The following is a 19259-nucleotide window of genomic DNA, read 5'->3' on the forward strand; positions in this document are numbered from 1 at the left end:
GGAGTTGGCATGTTCTCCCCGTGCTTGCGTGGATTTTGTCTGGGCACTCCGGTTTCCTCCCACATCCCAAAAACATGAATTCATTAGAGACTCTAAATTACCCCAAGGTGTGATTGTACCCAATACTGCCTCCTGTCCGATGACGGATGGGATAGGCTCCAGCACTCCCAAGACCCTAGTGAGGATAAGCGGCTCAGAAAATGGATGGATGGGTGGGTGTAGGAGTATATTAAAAAAAAATATCTTTGAATTGGCTCTATTTGCTGTTTGTGTAATTACTGGGTAGTTTACTTTGTTTTTCTTTTCAGAGCACTGCTGCTCACAGTCATTCGCATTTACTGAAAAGCTAAACAATTACAAAATATACTGTATACACAACGAACGCTGTCCAACACCAATGAAGATTTTTAGGGGGTGGTAAAATAACACCAGTTCTCCAAACCTGTTAAAACGTCAAGACTGGCTTTTTGTATTATTATTGTATTATAGTAGCATTGACTGCGTGGACCTGTGCACAAAGTTCAGGTTTTGACCTCTCCTCAATTTGAATTGTGACAGAATAAATAAACCAATACCATCAGATGATAAATATCCCAAATACATTTTGGAAAGGATTTTCATGTCTTCCGATGAAGAAAATCAGTTTAATGATGAGTATGCACAAGACTAAATTTGCAGTTTTAGTTTGTATCCAAATTGAGTGAAAAAAAATGAAGAATGGAAATTGCACAATATTAGTCAAGCAGAACAAGTGCTTTAATTGGTTTAAGTGAATGCTTAATGGAATGCAGATTGTATCATCACCACGAAATGTTAACAATAAACAATTTTTTTAGGGGGGGGCATGATGCCACTGAAATTTCACAGACCACTGACAGCACCGATCACATTCACACAATCACACACACACACACACACACACACACACACACCACACACACACACACACACACAACACACACACACACACACCACACACACACACACACACACACACACACAATGTACGGACAAATAGCAGCAAGTTGCCTGGGCCTGCTTTTCATATTTTTGCACCAAGCTGGTTGAATTTGTATTTGACTCCTCAAAAATGTGCAATCTCGAAGCCAAAAGAATAAAGGACTATTGAGGTCTCTCACTTGCCTGAGCTTCAGTTATTTGAATCTTTTGAAAAATTTGAAACACTGAAACTCAACTCTTACATAATCTGCCAATTTAAGACAGGTCACATGATGTAACTTGTTTTTTTTTTTTTAAAAAAAAAAAACACTTCTGGCAGGTGTAGAAGAGCATCCACAGGAATAGGAAAAAAAATTGCATTTGAAGTTGCAGCAACAGACTGCTGAAGCATGACACGGACGTTAATATAGTTAATAATAAACTACAAAAACTTAATCGTCTCCCAGCATGCACCGTTATCTTCACCGGTTTAAAAGGCAGCCTCCAGTGCCAAGAGCAGACTTAAAGGTGATTTTCCTCCCATTCTCCATTCATTTTGAGGAAACCTCATTTGACAACAAATTTATGCATAACAAGCTTATAGGAGGGCATTTAAAACTTCAAACTAAATACACATTTTCCTGCATGAAACGCTTTGGGGGGGAAAAAAATAGAAAACAGAAGTCAGTGTGAGAAACAAAAAGCCCACACAACAATGTGATGTAAATGGCTGACAAGCCTCCTGAGAAGGGCAAAACTGCCTGTAAGAAGCACATCCTCGCCCATGCACACAGGTCAAAGGGCACAGCCACCAGAGGAGGGAGACAATCACAAGGACCAGGAGGACTTAACCACCGTTGCAAATGTCAACAGTTTGTTTTTGTTTCTTGAACATCATCATCATCATCGAAATGGTTTTACAATTCAAAACATGAACAAGAAGACTACACAATGAGCGCATTGGGAAGGTTGTGGATACAGGGCAGTCATCAATGGCAAACACCCTACTATGAAAATGACATTTGACATTTATTTAAAAAAAAAAAAAAAAAAAAGATTACAAAATATAAAATTAAATAATTTTCAGAGTATAAAGGCACACATCTTGCACAGTGTAATAATGAAAACAGTTAAAGCATGGTGAGGTACTACATGACATAATGACAGAGAACAGCTCACACATCAAAAGTGTTGGGACACAAAAAGAAACCTAACCAGACAACACTAACTAGAGAAAAGGAAATTTAGTCCTGTGACATGCAATTTTTAAATTCCTTTTTAGCACAGAGTATTTTACAAATTCAAGCATAATTATTCATTTACCACAGCACCATCATTCGTCCCTGTGGATGACTTTTTTTTTTTTTTTTTTAAATACAACTATGTTTCATGACTAAAATTGAATGTAAAAATATAAATGTTAATATAATCTGATATCTACACAAACTTATTGTGATGGAAACCTTTTCCCACACAGGTTAAAATGGATCGAAGAGGATTTTACTTGCTTTAGTTATACAGAAGTACTACACGTCACGCGCAAAACCACTTGTCTCAATTAAACACAAACACATAACACATGTATATTGCATTTCCCTTCTTAAGATCGCATCAAATAATTGGGGTTGATGTTCGTAACATTTGGTTCCTTTCCCTGTGTCCAAAATATACAAAAACTCTCCAACACAAATGGGACTGGCTCCGACATCATTTTGCCACAACGATGTTGAAGAAACGGGGTTATTGTACCACAAATATGGGGCTGCTACACTCTTCAGCGTACTTAGACACAAGTGGGCATCCAGTATTGGCCACCATTGGATGCAGGAAGTACAGTAAATGTTCATCTTGCAACTACTGACTGGGCAAGGTTCCTTTTTAAGATATTTTGTAAACAAAATGCGTCAGATATTGCAGTAACACTTTTTCTCTGGCTGCAGCTCATGTCAAAGCAAGAGTAAGGGGAACAATCTATTTTCAGATCATGATTCTGTTTTGTCGAGAAATCTGAAAGTCTGCCTGAAAATGGTGAGTAAAAACAAAGGAAAAAAGGAGAAATGTGACAGTGCTGCACAAATGACTAGAGAGCACTGAAAAAGTGAAAGTGTGTGCGTGTGCGACCCATAAAGACAACTGGTTGTTTGTCATCTTTACAAACCAACCTCTAATTCCGTCAATTGAATGTTTTTGTTGCATTAAAAAAAGACCATTTGGAAGCAATGCTACAACCAATGATCAAAGAAGCCTTCATGGAAAAAGTTGCATTTACCTTGAGGATGCAACCAGAGCAAGCTTGATTTTTTATTCCAATAGATGCTAGGCAGCATTGTGGTATACTGTATATAAATCTACGATCACAGCAGGAAAAGTTATTTTCTCCATCCTTTGTTTCAGTTTAATACTTTTGTGGTTGATCTCCAATTGGAGGCAAGTCCCTGCAGGTTTTCCACACATTTAAAGGATTATTCTTAATTTAAACAAATGTAATAAAACATCAAATGTTTGTTACGGACTGTAATGACCAGAAAGTGCAGTAATTCTCTCTCTCACTCTCTCTCTCTCTCTCTCTCTCTCTCATTCTCTCTTTTTTTTTAAATTTTATTTTAATTTTCTTAAACGTAAGGTGCTGATGGCAAAAGCCTGTTCGTGGATGCTGCTGACTCTGAAGAGTCTGCTACAGCAAAAGTTACTTTTACGATGTGGATAGACGCACACGACACCTGTATCATTCCCTGTCCCCATAACGTTAAAGATAGTTCCCTAGGTCAAAATTTATTCAGTCCTGGACAACAAAAATGACAAAAGAGGGCGTGGCATGGGGAGAAGTGCTATATCAATGTATGACAAGAGCATGAAGTAAAAGGGCATCCATTGACCAAAAGAATGTAGGACTCAGCAGGAATGTGGGGGCTGGTGGCTGTTTTCACTGAATACCTACTGGAAGACTTGTTCCCTACTCTCTAAAGCACAGCATAACACTTCATGCTTCATATTACCTTGCTTGTAGCTCTCACCTGAGTTCTGTGCTGCATTAGACTGCCCAATCTCACCATAAGTGACACCCCCTATGGCCCCCAACCCCAGCTGATATAAGGGTGAGTCTAACACAAGCACTGAAATGAACTGTACGAGGTGCAAGGAGCAATACAAAAGCCACATTTCTACCAAAATGACAAGGCAGAGGACTAAATACACATTTGGGAGGAGGGGAAACGCTTGCTTTTGACAAGTGTAGTCAAAAGGCAAACAAGAAAACAAAAGTAAAACTCAAGGAGAGGGTGAATTTAAACGAACAATGTTTTAGCTGCTGCAGGGTGTAGCACCCCAATGTAAGAGGAAGGCAAAACAGGGAGAGGTTAGGAGATGGGTAAGGGCGAGCCATCCAAAGACATCACAGCACCGTCACTCTCTCCATTATGGTTCGTATCCACCCAACAACCCACTGCACAAATCCTCTTCCCGTGAGCTTTAGCACCTCCACTTCCCGGTGCTTGTAGGGGCTATGACAGAATAGTTGCGATGAAGTCATAAAACCTCTTGGAGTACTGCTCAGGATTCACTGTCGAAATTTCGGCTCCTGCCTGCACAGACAAAATAACGCATTTCGCATCCATCAGCTTCATTTGGGATTGCTTTGCATTCACCTATAAGCATTGTTTTGCTTTTCCACACATTTCTGAAATAAAGTTCATCTTCTTGTAACAAGCATACGATAAAAAAAAAATGCAGCTTCTTACGCCATGTTTGACTGTTTTTGCGGCATGGGCAGCCTTCTTCTTGGCATCATAATGTTGCAGGATGTCAATGATGGCCATGAAGTAAACCTCTTTCCTGGGAGCACCTGGAGGAAAAAAAAACAAGTCCTGATCAGTCCATGTCCACCAGAGGGAGCTCGAGCTACGGTATTGTCACAGAACAGCACACTGGGCCTTACTTTCACTGCTTTTGATGGCGTACACGTCAATATTGGGATCAAACTCTCCTGGGGAGAGGGGCTTAGTGCTGTCCAAGGTGTTGCTCGGACTGTCAGGAGGGGTACCGATGGCCCCCCCGTCACTCTCACCGCCCTCATCCTCAACCTCATTGTCCTCGCTCTCCACCTCTTCCTGCTCTGCTCGTTCCACATCGTGGATCCCCACCAGCAGACTGTAATCCATGAGTTTCAGCTGTGCCAGGAACTGGAGAAGTTGGAAAGGGGGTGGTCAAAGCAAGCAAGAAGTGAAAGGAGGCAGTAGCGGTTCGGGAGGGAGAATGTTTTCACTAAGAGGATGACAGTGTTTTATCAGACAATATTACAGTATTACCCCCTGGCACAAACGAAGGAATCACTATGTTTGACCATGATCATTTAGAGATATAATTTTGGAGAAAAAAAGGGAAATCACAGAAACTCCAATCCCCCCCCAAAAATAGCACCCTTGTTCCTTAAGAACAAGGGCAAGAGTGAGAGACTACACAAAAAAAAAGAAAATCGTGAGTCAAAATATCCTTTCGAACATCTAAAAGAAAAAAATATGGAAGCGCTTACCTCTGACAAAAAATATATGGGCTCAGCTTGTAATTTTCAGTTCTAAAACAAACACCTACGTCACACAATCTATTAGTCAACTCTTATATAAGAGTACACATTGGCGAGCTGTGAATGAATTATGACTCCAACATGAGAGATGTCAGATGAAATGAGACTACTGTACAGTGGAACCTTTGAGTTCATACAAAATTCGTTCTTGTGTTCAGTCAGATTTGTTCAACCTCCAAAACATTTTTTCCATGGGAAATAATGTAAATGAGTTTAATCTGTTCTAACCTTCAAATAGTAAATTCATGTTTTAACTTTAATTTATGAAAAACACGCACACCCTGTATTTATATAATAAAAAATGCAATCAAATGTGCATCATTTACCTTCTGGGTCACGGTGTGTTGGCATAAGTGGATACATGTGGAGAGAGGGAATAAGGAAGTGTTACACCGAAGTCACCTGCCATGACTTTACAGGGTAATTCTCCAGTGGCTTCGCCATTTCTTCTATTATCTGTGACCTTTGCTTTGTAATGCCAGTCACACCTTTAGCAAAACTAGCTACCTTTAATTACATTTTTTTCTTTCGGCTAGTTGAAATAGTCAATGCAACCCTATCCGGGCACAAGCCAGTGCAATCTGTAGGTCGGTCCCAAGCCCGGATAAATGCAGAGAGTTGCGTCAGGAAGGGCATCCAGCATAAAACTGTGCCTAACAAATATGAGCATTCATCTAAAGCAGGGGTCACCAACGCGGTGTCCACAGGCGAATGGTAGCCCGCGAGGACCATATAAGGCGCCTGCGAGGTATGTTCTAAAAATGGGACTATGACAGGAAAAGCTCAGGAGTTGGTTGACATGATGATGAGGGGAAAGGTTGATATATTGTGCATCCAAGAGTGTAGCTGGAAAGGTAGTAAGGCTAGAGGTTTAGGAGCAGGCTTTATTTCATTTTACGATGGTGTAGATTGGAAGAGAAATGGAATCGGAGTTATTTTAAAAGAACAGCTGGCTAAGCATGTCTTGAAGTTGAAAAGAGTATCAGATCAAATGAGGCTGAAATTTGAAATTGAGGGTGTTATGTATAATGTGATTAGCGGCTATGCCCCACAGGTAGGATGTGACCTAGAGTTGAAAGAGAAATTCTGTAAGGAACTAGATGAATTAGTTCTAAGCATCCCAGACACAGAGACAGAAAGAGTTGCGATTGGTGCAGATTGTAATGGACATGTTGGTGAAGGAAACAGGGGTGGTGAAGAAGTGATGGGTAAGTACGGCATCCAGGAAAGGAACTTTGAGGGACAGATGGTGGTGGACTTTGCAAAAAGGATGGAAATGGCAGTAGTGAACACTTTTTTTCCAGAAGAGGCAGGAACATAGAGTGACCTACAAGAGCAGAGGTTGAAGCACGCAGGCGGCCGATATTTTATGCAGACCAGGTAATTTGAAGGAGATTACTGACTGTAGGGTGGTGGTAGGGGAAAGTGTAGCTCAACAGCATATGATGGTGATGAGTAGGATGACTCTGGTGGTGGGTAGGAAGATTAAGAGGACAAAGGTGGAGCAGAGAATATAATTATCATATATGTGCTTCCAATAAACAAATGCTTTGCTCTGCTCTAGATAACTTGGGAGCCGCCTATCAGGAGATAGCAAGAACAAAAACATCTAATCATCAGAACTGTTAAAACCAGGGGCAGCTGCTGCCTGTTAAAGAAATTATGACCACACATGTACTCAGCATTTCTTCCACACACATGCACACACATGGACAAACGAGTACACTTTGTTTCCAACTGTTTTGCTTGCCGTTGGTAATTGCTTTTCTTTGGGCTGGACCAACATCGCCAATGAACCCAGATTTTTTGTTTGGGGCCATCATGTGTAAAAAGTTGGGCAAAAAAGGCAAAGATACTCCCGGTGCACAAACACAGATCACCAATATGCATCAGCTAAGCAGAAACAATATGGTGCAGGGAACAAAACACGGGCGTAGTAAAGTCAAAATGTCGTAGGTTGAGTACATTGTAACTTGAGGACTTGCTGTAGTACATATGGGCAGAAACGGGAGTCAAAATCTGTGGCTAAACTGTAAGAATCCACCAAAAGGAAACAGGATTTAGATATAGATAAGCCTAAAGAAAGCTGACCTTAACATTTTTACAAAAAAGGTTACAGTGGGCTAAGGAAAAAATATCATAGAGTATGGATGACAGGATAATCATGACACTGCACTAGGCTGGTACTTCTGTGTGCCGTTATTCCAAAGAGCTTTGTTAAGATTTATGAAGAAGCTTTATGAAAACATGCCAATTTCCACAGTCATCTATGATATTCGGCTGTGTATCCAGTAAAGGAACAGAAGAGATGAAGTCTTTACATCTTCAATGCAGAAGTTTCCATGAAATTTTAAAGACTGGTCTGATTACATCAATTGAAAGGATGGCTGGCGAAGACATTTTGGAAGACAATAAAGGATCATGCCATTGAGCAAAAACCGTAAAAAAGGTGTTCAAGACAATGTCAGCGTCATGGTGTGCAAATAGTGAAGATCTCAACTGAACTGAAAATCTGTGGTGAAAATGAAAGAAAATGGCATGGCAGTGAAAGCTTAGCTAGTAGAAGCAGCAATCAGAGGAAGTTGAAGCCAGATTGACGAAGAATACTCTGTCACTGGTTCAGTCCACACCTCAGAGACTGCAAGCTGTTATAAAAGTCAGAGGTGGTGCAACTTAGTCCTGTATTATTTATTTTTATGATTCCAGAATGTTTTCTTCAAAATCGAGCAATTCTATATATCGCTTCCCCTCTAATTGTACAAAAGAGAAACAATTGACAACTATTCTTTTTTTGTTTCTTAAAGCCAGAAGGGCAACATTTTGAATACCAACTTTTTTGTGGCACACCTGTGGTCTTTTTTCCCCTCCAAATGAATGAACATCCTCCAGGAAATGTGATTCCATATATTTTTTTAGTTTTTACTGCCAATGAAAATACCAGGTTATATCACATGATCAAAGAAAGGCAGGATGAGTTGATCAAATTATAGTGTACATGGCAGCATTTGAGTAAATAAAGTGTTGAGGGGTTCTTAATTAGCAATTAAAAACCATAAGGCGAAATCACTTGGGTGGAAATTTCCAGAGCATGCGTGATACAATGGGTAATTTGTTCTATTATGAATAATACTAAATACATACAATATACCAGTACATACACTACATTACATTACATTTCAAAACATTGTTTCTCCAATAGGAATGCCAGGAGTAACATTTGCTTTTCATTGCACTGAGTCCAGGATTGCCAGCTGCTGTGCAAAAGGGTCAGTGGCTGACTAATTTTTCCACAGTTGTCCAGTACAGCATTGTGTAACAGTGGAGATTAGGCCTCAACAAGTTCCTGGTTCGCTAACATTCAGTAAGTGGAAGACATACCTCAACATCTTTCCGAAGCTTCTCCAAAAACATTTTCTTATTCTCATCATTGACGCAGATCTTCTGACCATCATTGATGAAGTCATTATCCTTGTAGGTAGGGAGCTCTTTAGCCTAAACATTACAATGGGAGATTAGTAGTCATATTGGCAACAGTTTGAATCAGGCAGTGGAGAAAACTGGGCAAAAACATGCCAGAATATTGGTGCTATGAAATGGGTCTCTTTTTTGGAAGTGACACAGATACGGTGCCTTGATATGTATATATACTCTTCAGACTTTTAACCACTTTACAACCACAAATTCAAATGTTTTTTCAATAGAAATTTTGGATGTACGAACACAAAGTGGCACATAATTGTAAAGTGTCAGGGAAAGTATACAGTTTCCAAAATTTCAAGTGAATATGAATCTGAAATAAGTGGTATGCATTTGTGTTCAGCTCCTCCAGCGTCAATGTCATGTAGATGCACCTTTTGGCACAAGTCTAGCTCCAAGTTTGTATGTCTCTACCATCTTTGCACATTTAGACACTGGAACTTCATCAATTTTCAAGTCTTGCCACAGATGCTCAAAAGGATTTAGGTCTCGACTTTGACATATGAATATTCACGGATCATTCTAAACCGTTCCATTTGTAGCTATGGCTTTTTGTTTACGGTAATTATCTTGCTGTAAGATGAATCTCCTTCCCAGTATGAAAACCTTTGCAGTCTTGGCAACAAGTTTTCTTCCAGGATTGTCCTGTATTTAGCTCCTTCCTTCTTTTCATCAACTCTGACCAGCTTCTATGTCCCTGATGAAGAAAACCGTCCATAGTATGATGTTGCCAGCACCATGTTTCACAATTGGGGATGGTCTGGTTATATTTCTGGCCCCAGTAGCACTTTGCAATCACGGTCCAAAAATCAATTTTGGTCTCATTTGACAAAAGCACCTTCTTGCACAGGTTTGTGGTTCCTCCTACATGTCTTGAATTTCTGCATTTTATCCAGCGCGAGCTTGGACCTCTTGGCTCTTGCTGTGACTAATGCTCTTTTCCCTCAGTCTGTCAATTTAGAACAGCCATGTATTTGTAGCTTTGCACTTGAGCAATACCTTTTTTCGTTTGTGAATAATAGATTGAAAAGTGCAGTGTGTCCTCAGTTTGGGGTTTATTTATTTTTGAATAAACTGTTTAAAACTTCTCCACTAATACCTCCCTGATATGTCTTGTGAGTTCCTTGGTCTTCATGATGCTGTTGTTCACTTGTGTTCTCTAACTCACCACTGAGGCCTTCACAAAACAAAATACATACTGAGAGGAAATTATAAATCTATTTACTAGTTTGGTAATTTCGGCAATGATTACAGTGGAGCATTGTTTTTAGGGATATAGGTGTCCAGGGGGATGAATACTAATCGCCACAGTACATTTCAGATATACTGTATATTTGCCTAGAATTTGAGGGAAAAAAAAACATTTTTGTTCCACTTCACAATTATGTGCTACTTTGTGTTGGTCTATCACTTCAAATCAATAAAACACATTCTAGTCTGTCATAAAATCTGAAAAGATTCAAGGCGTATTAATTATTAAAGATATTATAAAAGTAATGATTGATTTAAAAGTCATCATATGAACTTAAAATAAATTATTAAATTAGACACCAGCATCACTATTACTGTTTTGTTTTCCCCAGTTTATGAAAGACAGCACCGTCTATAGAATACTGAAGAGGACATTCCATACTTAACATGGGTATTTTAAGATATACATTTCTTTTTGAAACACTGTTAAGTCAAAACAGAATTTAAAATCTATCCGCAGCATGTTGAAACACCCAGTATCAGTATAACTGAGGCGTTTGAACCAGAGGATTGTGAGATTTGCCCATCAGTCTAGGTAACAAGTACAGGCAGTCTGTCCAAACCAAGCCCAACCTCTTTTCAAGACACACTATTATCAATTGTGTAATTGAGTGCATAAAGCATGCTGCATGCACACAGGAATGTACAGACCCATCTGATGCAGTATTGAGATGGGATCAGATTTCCCGTCTTTTTTCATTTAAAATAAACATGAAAGACAGGTCTCTTCATATATTACCATCATAGTTTTGTGTTTTAAGATTTTTAAAGCATCTGGTAGATCCATACATTGTTTTTCTTATTAAACTCAAAGCCAAGAAACGCCTTTGTCTTCAGTGGGCTGGAGTAATTATAACAGCTGATTTTAAACATAACTCCTAAGTCAGCATTTAAGATAACCACTCATTAAGGGCTGAAATATTGGGGTAATGATATTCAAAATCAAGGAGAGCAGTGATCAGCGATCAATGAGGAAAGGAAGCGGGGCGGGTGGGGGGGGAAATCAGCAGCAGTTTGGCTACTACAGTGTTTCTATGACAGCAGAAGAAGAGAAGCAACAGTCAACAATGAAGCAGACTTTGTAGTCGTAGAAATTGCTCAGACGTGACACACATACATACAATTATAGACTATATACAATTATAAATTATACCTTTACACAGAATAGCACAGAAAACATCTTACGAAAAGGACATCTGAACACACATATGCAGACATGGACATCAAATGGGCAATTAAAAAAATGGCTGCATACTTGACAATGTGTGTCATTTGTTCGCTCCCTAGCACATTATCAATGCGTCTAATTTTAGTCTGTAGCCTGAACCTCATATTAAGAGCTAATACTGTTTGTACTGCAGACATAAAAGTATCATAGAGATTTAAAAAATACTTTGTACATTAGTATCATTTACCTATAAAAATCCGAGTTCCGTGTAGCACATAGACTCACACTAGTCACAATGTAGTGCATTAAAACGTAAGTCAAGCTCTTACTATATTAACTCCGTATTATTTCATTTGATCACTGAGTGTTTGCATATAAAATGCATACAGTGGAACCTCTAAAATCAAAGGCATCTGGAGTGAAATTGGAAAATGATCTAAATTTTTAAGAAAAATGTCATACACCTTTAAAACTGTGCAAAACTTATTAGACCCACGATAACACAAAACATTTACATCTTATGAAAACATCAGTACCTGAGCATCAAAAGGATTCATTCTGAGCATTTAGCAAAAAAAAGACCACCTTCAACAAGGGGTATTAAGAGAAGAAACAGAGAAAAAGTAGTTGAGGCATGCCACTGCAAATGCATTTGTATTGTAATTTGGATTATAGGTTTTATGAATAGCAGAGTAAGCGCTTTCATACTTATATACCTTATTAATGGTTAATCCGTAACCCTTACCCCAACTCTAAACCCTCACCCTAACATTGAATCAAAACACGTGTGTTAATGGCACATTGACCCTGAAACAGGTTTCCTATTCAAACAAAGTAGAACCTTGGAATTCAAAAGTTGTGGTAGTTGTACAAATTAGTTTTTGACCAAAATAGCAGCGAAGGAGCAAACCAGAGCGGATCTAAGTACACAAGCTATGGAAATACGGTGCATGTTTGTTGCGGCTCTTGCTAGCAAGCATTGTAAGCCAAGTCAACTATTTCGATGATCCTAAAGAATTAAAATGTAATAAAAGGCAGCTATCGTTTCCAAAGGAGTGACTAGCATTACAAAGGAAAGGCCACAGATGATAAAATAAAAGGAGACCCTACCAGAGAATTACACTGTCAAATAATGGAGGGGTGACTTCGACACTTCCTCCTTCCCTCGAGTCCCTCCGATGCCATCGCACCGCCACCAAAAAGGTAAATGATACACATTTAAGTTGCTTTAGGTTTCTGCATTTTTTTGTCTAAATGCAGGATGTACATGTTTTTGCATAAATAGAAATTTACCATTTGGAGGTTGGGAATGGATTAAACTCATTCCATCTCACTCATCTCATAGGAAAAAAATGTTTCGGAAGTTGAATAATTTCTGCCAACTTGTGTTAAAATTCCAAGGATCCACTTTATTTCCCCATCTACAATGTAGTTTGACCTCAGAGGTTCCACTATATTGCTCTTGAGCTCATACAAACTCAGCATGGGAAAAAAAAAAATGTTTCTTACTAGCAGCACGTTCGGAACCATTTCATAAAACTGTATGCTGTTCTGTATTCTCTCAAACTGTGAGGTGGTAAACAGTGCCTTTAGTCCTGAGAAGGTAGAGGACATACAGAATACAATCCAGAGTCTCTGCATTTTGGTCAGATGAACAGCACATGCTGTACTTAGAAGAAAACTTGTCTACTTTGAATCATCTCTTGAATATCCTTTTAACTACACTACTAAAGGCAGCTACTTGTCGAGTGCCAATCTTTCTCCCCCATGGAGCAAAGTGGTTGGGCAACAGAGGCACTGATCTCGTAAATCTCATCAGTGCTTTAATGCTTTTAAGGCACATTTTCTGCACCCTAGCATCATCTCTATGACTCTCTAAGACAGACAACACATTTCTGTGTCGTCTGAATGAAAAAAAAAAAAAAACTTTTGTCTGCAATGTAGTCTACATGCTTATCTCATTCAAGATATATCACACCATACAGTTTGACCTAACTGTGGGCATACTATTCATACTTTTTCTCTTCCATATTACAATTGGTGCCATTGATTGAATGAGCTCACTGAAAAACTGGAAAAAGGAAATGTGAGCAACGTATGACCTTTTAAAACCAGTACACCAAGGCAAAAAAAAGGAATTTTGGTCAGGAAAAAAACTACAAAGGAAAACTGGTTAGATAGATCATGCCTGGTATATCAGCCCTGGTTGTCTTACATCTCTTACGTGTTTCATGGCGCAGTAAAAGCGCGTAGCGATCCGCAGTGTTTGCAACCTTTGCTGAACGTTACCAGATTTGGGCCGCAGGGGCACATCCTCTGGTGGGGGCGGCTGCTAGAAAGAAGGGGAGCGAGGAAGGGGCGGTCAGGGTGGAGGAAAGGAGAGAAGAAAGGAGAGAGGAAGGAAGTTGGAAGTAAAGGCCAAGTATTTCAAATGTAAATGAACACAAGTTCTTTTTTCCCTTTAAAAATTGGAATAAAGTTGGAGAAGGTATGAATGTGACAAACCTTTTTGGCCAGTCAAACGTTAGGGAGTTTTAGACAGCTGGCTCGGCCACAATGCATCAAATTCCATTTCATTCTATCCATCAATAATAATAACCTGTAGTAAAAATCTGTAATCCCCCACTTAACATGTTGAGAATCATCATTACTCCTTTCCAATGCACAATTGTTTTGTTGAAAAAGGCTCCTTTCAGAAGCTGACCAAGAAAGGAGTCAGAATGGCAGGGCTGCTCTCAGGAGATGTGAATTGAAGCAAAGCAGAGCAATCAAAAAACTAGAAAATCTTCAGGTTTGCTTGTGGGTGTACAATTAAGCTTAAAGGTGGTCATATATTGTCAAGACAGTCCACTCAGCAGTCACATCTTATCCAAGGCAAACCTATGCTAAGATATCAGGCACTGCAAGAGTGAAGTGAGGGCATAGAGATAGAGGTGTTCCAAATACAAATATTGCGATTTTAATTAATTACCGTAATTTCCAGCCTATAACCCATGACTTTTTTTCCACATGCTTTCAACCCTGCGGTTTTAGCGGTGATACGGGTAATTTGTGCATTTTTTCTAACGCCCACACGGGGGCACTCGAGCGGAAAAAGTAAGAGTGAGACCGGTGTAATAAATGTGCCGAGGAAGTGACTTTTACAAGTCCGGCTCTGTTAGCGCTGTGCTAGCATGTTACTGCCGTGTCTTGGTGATTTTTACCGGTATGTTTTTTTTTTTTTTTTTTAAATCACCCCTGTTAGCGTGGCACTAGCGTTAAACTCTGTGTCTTTCTTTGTAAATATCTTGTTTAAATGTGGGCGTATGTATGTACCAAATGGTATTTCCTTTACAAATGTACTGGGTGAGGTTTAAACCAGGTGCGCTCTGTAGGCCGGGAATTACGAGACTGTCACTGACAAAATGCTGTCATGACCTACTCCGTCAAGGATAGGTTAAGCGAAATCTACGTGATATAAGGGGTGAAAAACATTGTGAACGGAATGAGCCTGGTGTTCACAAGTTGAAATGTGTTACAATTACAAAAAGATGCAGAAGAACTTAGTATATACCATGCAAATGCATGCACGAAAGGGAGACAGTCATGCAGTAAGAAAAGATCCCTGCCATGCTTGCTGTATGAGTATTTGAAGCCATGTTAAAATGCACACTGCAACTGTTTAGATTTCATTAGTTGCACACAATAAGAGTGTGTAGGTGTCCACACTTGAAAGGTTCTGATGTTAAAACTCTCACACACAACCAAGAGTGCTTGAGTGAGTACCTGGACCAGGGTGAACCACCACGTGGTGGTTCCATTCTTTAGTATGAAAAGACATGTAACATAAAATTAAACAGTAAAACTAAAGTCAAGTAAAAGTACAAATGCAGAGTCTCAGAGGACCAGAAACTATCTTCAGCTTTATGTGTAGGAACTAGTTTGACCCCCCCTCCCATATTGAATGAAGGAGGCCAAAAAGAGAAAAAAAATGAAGTACATTACATTCCTGACCACTGCTGAGACCTCAAATAGTTATACAAATTCTGACAAATAAAACAATCCAGTACTTTACAAACAAAACACTGTAGCTGTAGCAGCAGCAGTGGACAAAATATATCCTTCACCTGGGTGGATACTCTTGCAGGCTTTTATGGCTTGACGTTGTACAAGAGCACTGTAATCCAAGTGCCAATGGGTGCTTAAGTAGAATGTATTAAAAGGTAAAACAAATACAGTACTACATTCCCCTCAAAGATGCAAGGGTGCTATTTGGTTACTAAAACAGTTGTGGTCAAAACATGTTGATTCACGATAAATCCTCAGAAGTGTATTTTATCTGACAAGGCTAAATTTAGCTCATGGAGTCCCCAAAGTCTGACACACCTCACTGCATCTCATCCAACTCCATAATGCACTGCAATTCAGACACAATAAATCCAAATACCAAGTCTAAAATCAGTAAACACGGCCTTAAACAAACATCTCTATTTAAACTTTCTGAAACTGTTGGTAAGGCCCTCCCGTGGATAAATGCTGCAGCAATTAATATTATACGAGGTTCTACTCAAGAGTGGCTAAAATTGGTCTGCATCAAGCAGAGGTTGGTGATAATGCATTACATTTACTTGGGTAACATTTTGGATAAATTGTACTTGAGTAGTTTGAATACAATAGTTTTTGCATTTAAAGTATTTGAGCATTCATGTGAAGAATTGCCCCTCCTCGACCGGGTCACCTTAACGTGGTGGAGGGTTTTGAGTGTCCCAATGATCCTAGGAGCTGAGTTGTCTGGGGCTTCATTCCCCTGGTAGGGTCACCCATGGCAAAATGTTCCTAGGTGAGCGACCAGACAAAGTATGACTCCAAAACCCCAATGACTAGTACAAAAATTGGATCTTGGTTTCCCTTGCCCGGACGCGGGAGGTGGGGCTCGAAGGCGAGCGCATGGTGGCCAGGCCTGCACCCATGGGGCTCGGTTGGGCACAGCCCGAAAGGGTAACATGGGTCCCCCTTCCCATGGGCTCACCACCTGTCAGAGGAGTCATACGGGTCAGGTGAGATGTGAGCTAGGCGATGGCCAAAGGCAGGGACTTTGGCGATCTGATCCCCGGCCACAGAAGGTAGCTCTCGGGACATGCAATGTCACCTCTTTGGCAGGGAAGGAGCCCAAGTTAGTGCGTGTTCCGACGAGAATTAGTCGGACTCTCCTCTGCGCACTGCTTGGGCTCTGGCACCACTCCTCTTGAGAGGGGTTGGACTCCACTCTGGAGTTGCCCACGGGGAGAGACGGTGAGTAGCCGTGGGTATACTTGTTGCTCTCTGGCTCTGGGCCTGTAGTTGGAGTTTACCCAGGTGGATGAGAGGGTAGCCTCCCTCCGCCTGTAGGTAGTGGGACGGGTCCTGACTGTTTGTGCTTATGCACCAAACAGCAGTTCAGAGTACCCACCCTTTTTGGAGTCCTTAGAGGGAGCGCTGGAGAGTGCCCCCTCTGGGTACTCCATCATTCTGCTGGGGGACTTCAATGCCCATGTGGGTAATGACAGTGACACCTGGAAGGGATTGGGAAGAATGGACCCCCCTGATCGGACCCCGAGTGGTGTTCTATTAATGGACTTCTGTGCTCATTACGGATTGTCCATAACAAACATCATGTTCAGGTATAAGGGTGTCCACATGCCCACCTGGGACCAGGTCAACCTAGGTCACAGTTCGATGATCATCGGACTTGTGCATGTCTTGGACACTCAGGTGAAGAGAGGGGCGGAGCTGTCAACGGATCACCTCCTGGTGGTGAGTTGACTCCGATGGTGGGAGAAGATGCCAGTCCGACGTGGCAGGGCAAAACGTATTGTGAGGGTCTGCTGGGAACGGCTGGCAGATTGCCTTGTCAAAAGGAATTTCATCTCTCAGCTCCAAAAGAATTTTGCTGACGTCCTGGAGGAGGCAGGGGACATTGAGTCTGCGCGCCTCCATTGCTGAGGCGGCCGACTGGAGCTGTGGCCGTAAGGTGGTCTGTGCCTGTCATGGCGGCAACCCACCAACACATTAGTGAACACCAACAGTGAGGGATGCTTTCAAATTGAAGAAGGAGTCCTATCGGGAATTTTTGGCCTGTGGGACTCCCGAGGCAGCTGATAGGTACTGGCTGGCCAAGCGGAATGCAGCTTAGGTGGTCATTAAGGAAAAAACCCAGGCATGGGAGGAGTTCGGTGAGGCCATGGAGAACAACTTCAGGACAGCTTCAAGGAAATTCTGGTCCAACGCCCGGCGTCTCAGGGGGGGGAAGCAGTGCACTGTCAACACTGTGTATAGTGGGGATGGGGCGCTCCTGACCCCAACTTGGGATGTAGTGAGTCGGTGGGAAGAAAACTTGGAAGACCTCAATTCCACCAACACACCTTCCCATGATGAAGCTGAGTGTGGGTGCTCTGAGGCGGGCTCTTCTATCTCTGGGGTTGAGCTCATCGAGGTGGTTAAAAAGCTCCTTGGTGGCAGGGTCCCGGGGATGGATGAGATCCGCCCGGAGTTCCAAAAGGCTGTGGATGCTGTGAGGCTGCGCTGGATGACATGCCTCTGGAACATCGTGTGGACATCAGGGACAGTGCCTCTGGATTGGCAGACTGGGGTGGTGGTCCCGCTTTTCAAGAAGGGTGGCCGGAGGGTGTTTTCTAACTATAGGGGGATTACACTCATCAGCCTCCCTGGTAAGGTCTACTCAGGGTTACTGGAGAGGACGGCCCGTCGGGAAGTCGAATTTTGGATTCAGGAGGAGCAATGTGGTTTTTGTTCTAGCCGTGGAACAGCAGACCAGCTCTACATCTTCAGCAGGATTCTTGAGAGTGCATGGGAGTTCGCCCAACCAGTCTACATGTGTTTTGTGGACTTGGAGAAAGCGTTTGATTGTGTCCCTCGGGGAGTCCTGTGGGTGGTTTTGCGGGAGTATGGGTTACCGAACCCTCTGATACGAGCTGTTCGGTCCCTGCATGTTCGCTGTCAGAGTTTAGTCCGCATTGCCAGCAATAAGTCGGACTCGTTTCCAGTGAGAATTGGACTCCGCCAAAGATGCCCTTTGTCACCGGTTTTGTTCAGAACTTTTATGGACAGAATCTCGAGGCGCAGCCAAGGCATAGTGTGTGTCCGGTTTGGTGGCCTCAGCATTGCATCTCTGCTCTCTGCAGATGATGTCATTCTGTTGGCTTCATCAAGACGTGCTCTCCAGCTTTCACTGGAGCGGTTCGCAGCAGTGTGAAGCAGCTGGGTTGAGAATCAGCACCTCCAAATCCGAGACCACGGTCCTCAGTTGGAAAAGTGAGGAGTGCCCTCTCCGGGTCATGGATGAGATCCTTCCCCAAGTGGAGGAGTTCAAGTATCTCGGGGTGTTGTTTACAAGTGAGGGATGAATGGAGCGGAAGATCGAGAGATGGATTGGGTGCAGCGTCTGCAGTGATGCAGACTTTGTATCGGTCCATTGTGGCAAAGAGGGAGCTAAGTTGAATGGCAAAGCTCTCAATTTACCAGACAATCTACGTTACTACCCTCACCTATGGGCACAAGCTGTGGGTCGTGACCAAAAGAGCAAGATCCCAGATGCAAGCGATCGAAATGAGTTTCCTCCGCAGAGTGTCCAGGCTCTCTCAGAGAGATAGGGTGACAAGCTCGGTCAACTGGGAGGGGCTCAGTGTCGAGCTGCTGCTCCTCCACATTCAGAGGAGCCAGATTTATTGGCTGAGGCATCTGATCCAGATGCCTCCTGGACGCCTACCTGGTGATGTGTTCCGGGCATGTCCCACCGGAAAGAGACCCCGGGGACGACCCAGGACACGCTGGAGAGACTGTGTCTCTCGGCTAGCTTGGGAACGACTT

The 19259-nt window shown here is 41.8% G+C and overlaps 1 protein-coding gene across 3 annotated transcripts in view; it reads right to left on the reverse strand.

The window, feature by feature from the left end:
• Window positions 1-1279: 1279 nt before the first annotated feature.
• Window positions 1280-19259, reverse strand: part of pip4k2aa (phosphatidylinositol-5-phosphate 4-kinase, type II, alpha a) — a 47788-nt gene continuing 29808 nt past the window's right edge. For 2 of the 3 annotated variants that reach the window (XM_061804858.1, XM_061804856.1), the window contains exons 7-11: window positions 13630-13743; window positions 8897-9010; window positions 4874-5117; window positions 4677-4780; window positions 1280-4520 (exon numbers count right to left, since the gene is read on the reverse strand). In XM_061804858.1, coding sequence (XP_061660842.1) covers window positions 4440-4520; window positions 4677-4780; window positions 4874-5117; window positions 8897-9010; window positions 13630-13743 — 657 coding nt within the window. In that variant the 3' untranslated portion in view covers window positions 1280-4439. The remainder of the gene's footprint in view (window positions 4521-4676; window positions 4781-4873; window positions 5118-8896; window positions 9011-13629; window positions 13744-19259) is intronic. The other variant, XM_061804857.1, reaches the window with a different exon arrangement.

This window comes from Syngnathoides biaculeatus, chromosome 19 (assembly GCF_019802595.1).
Source record: "Syngnathoides biaculeatus isolate LvHL_M chromosome 19, ASM1980259v1, whole genome shotgun sequence".
Taxonomy (NCBI): Eukaryota; Metazoa; Chordata; class Actinopteri; order Syngnathiformes; family Syngnathidae; genus Syngnathoides; species Syngnathoides biaculeatus.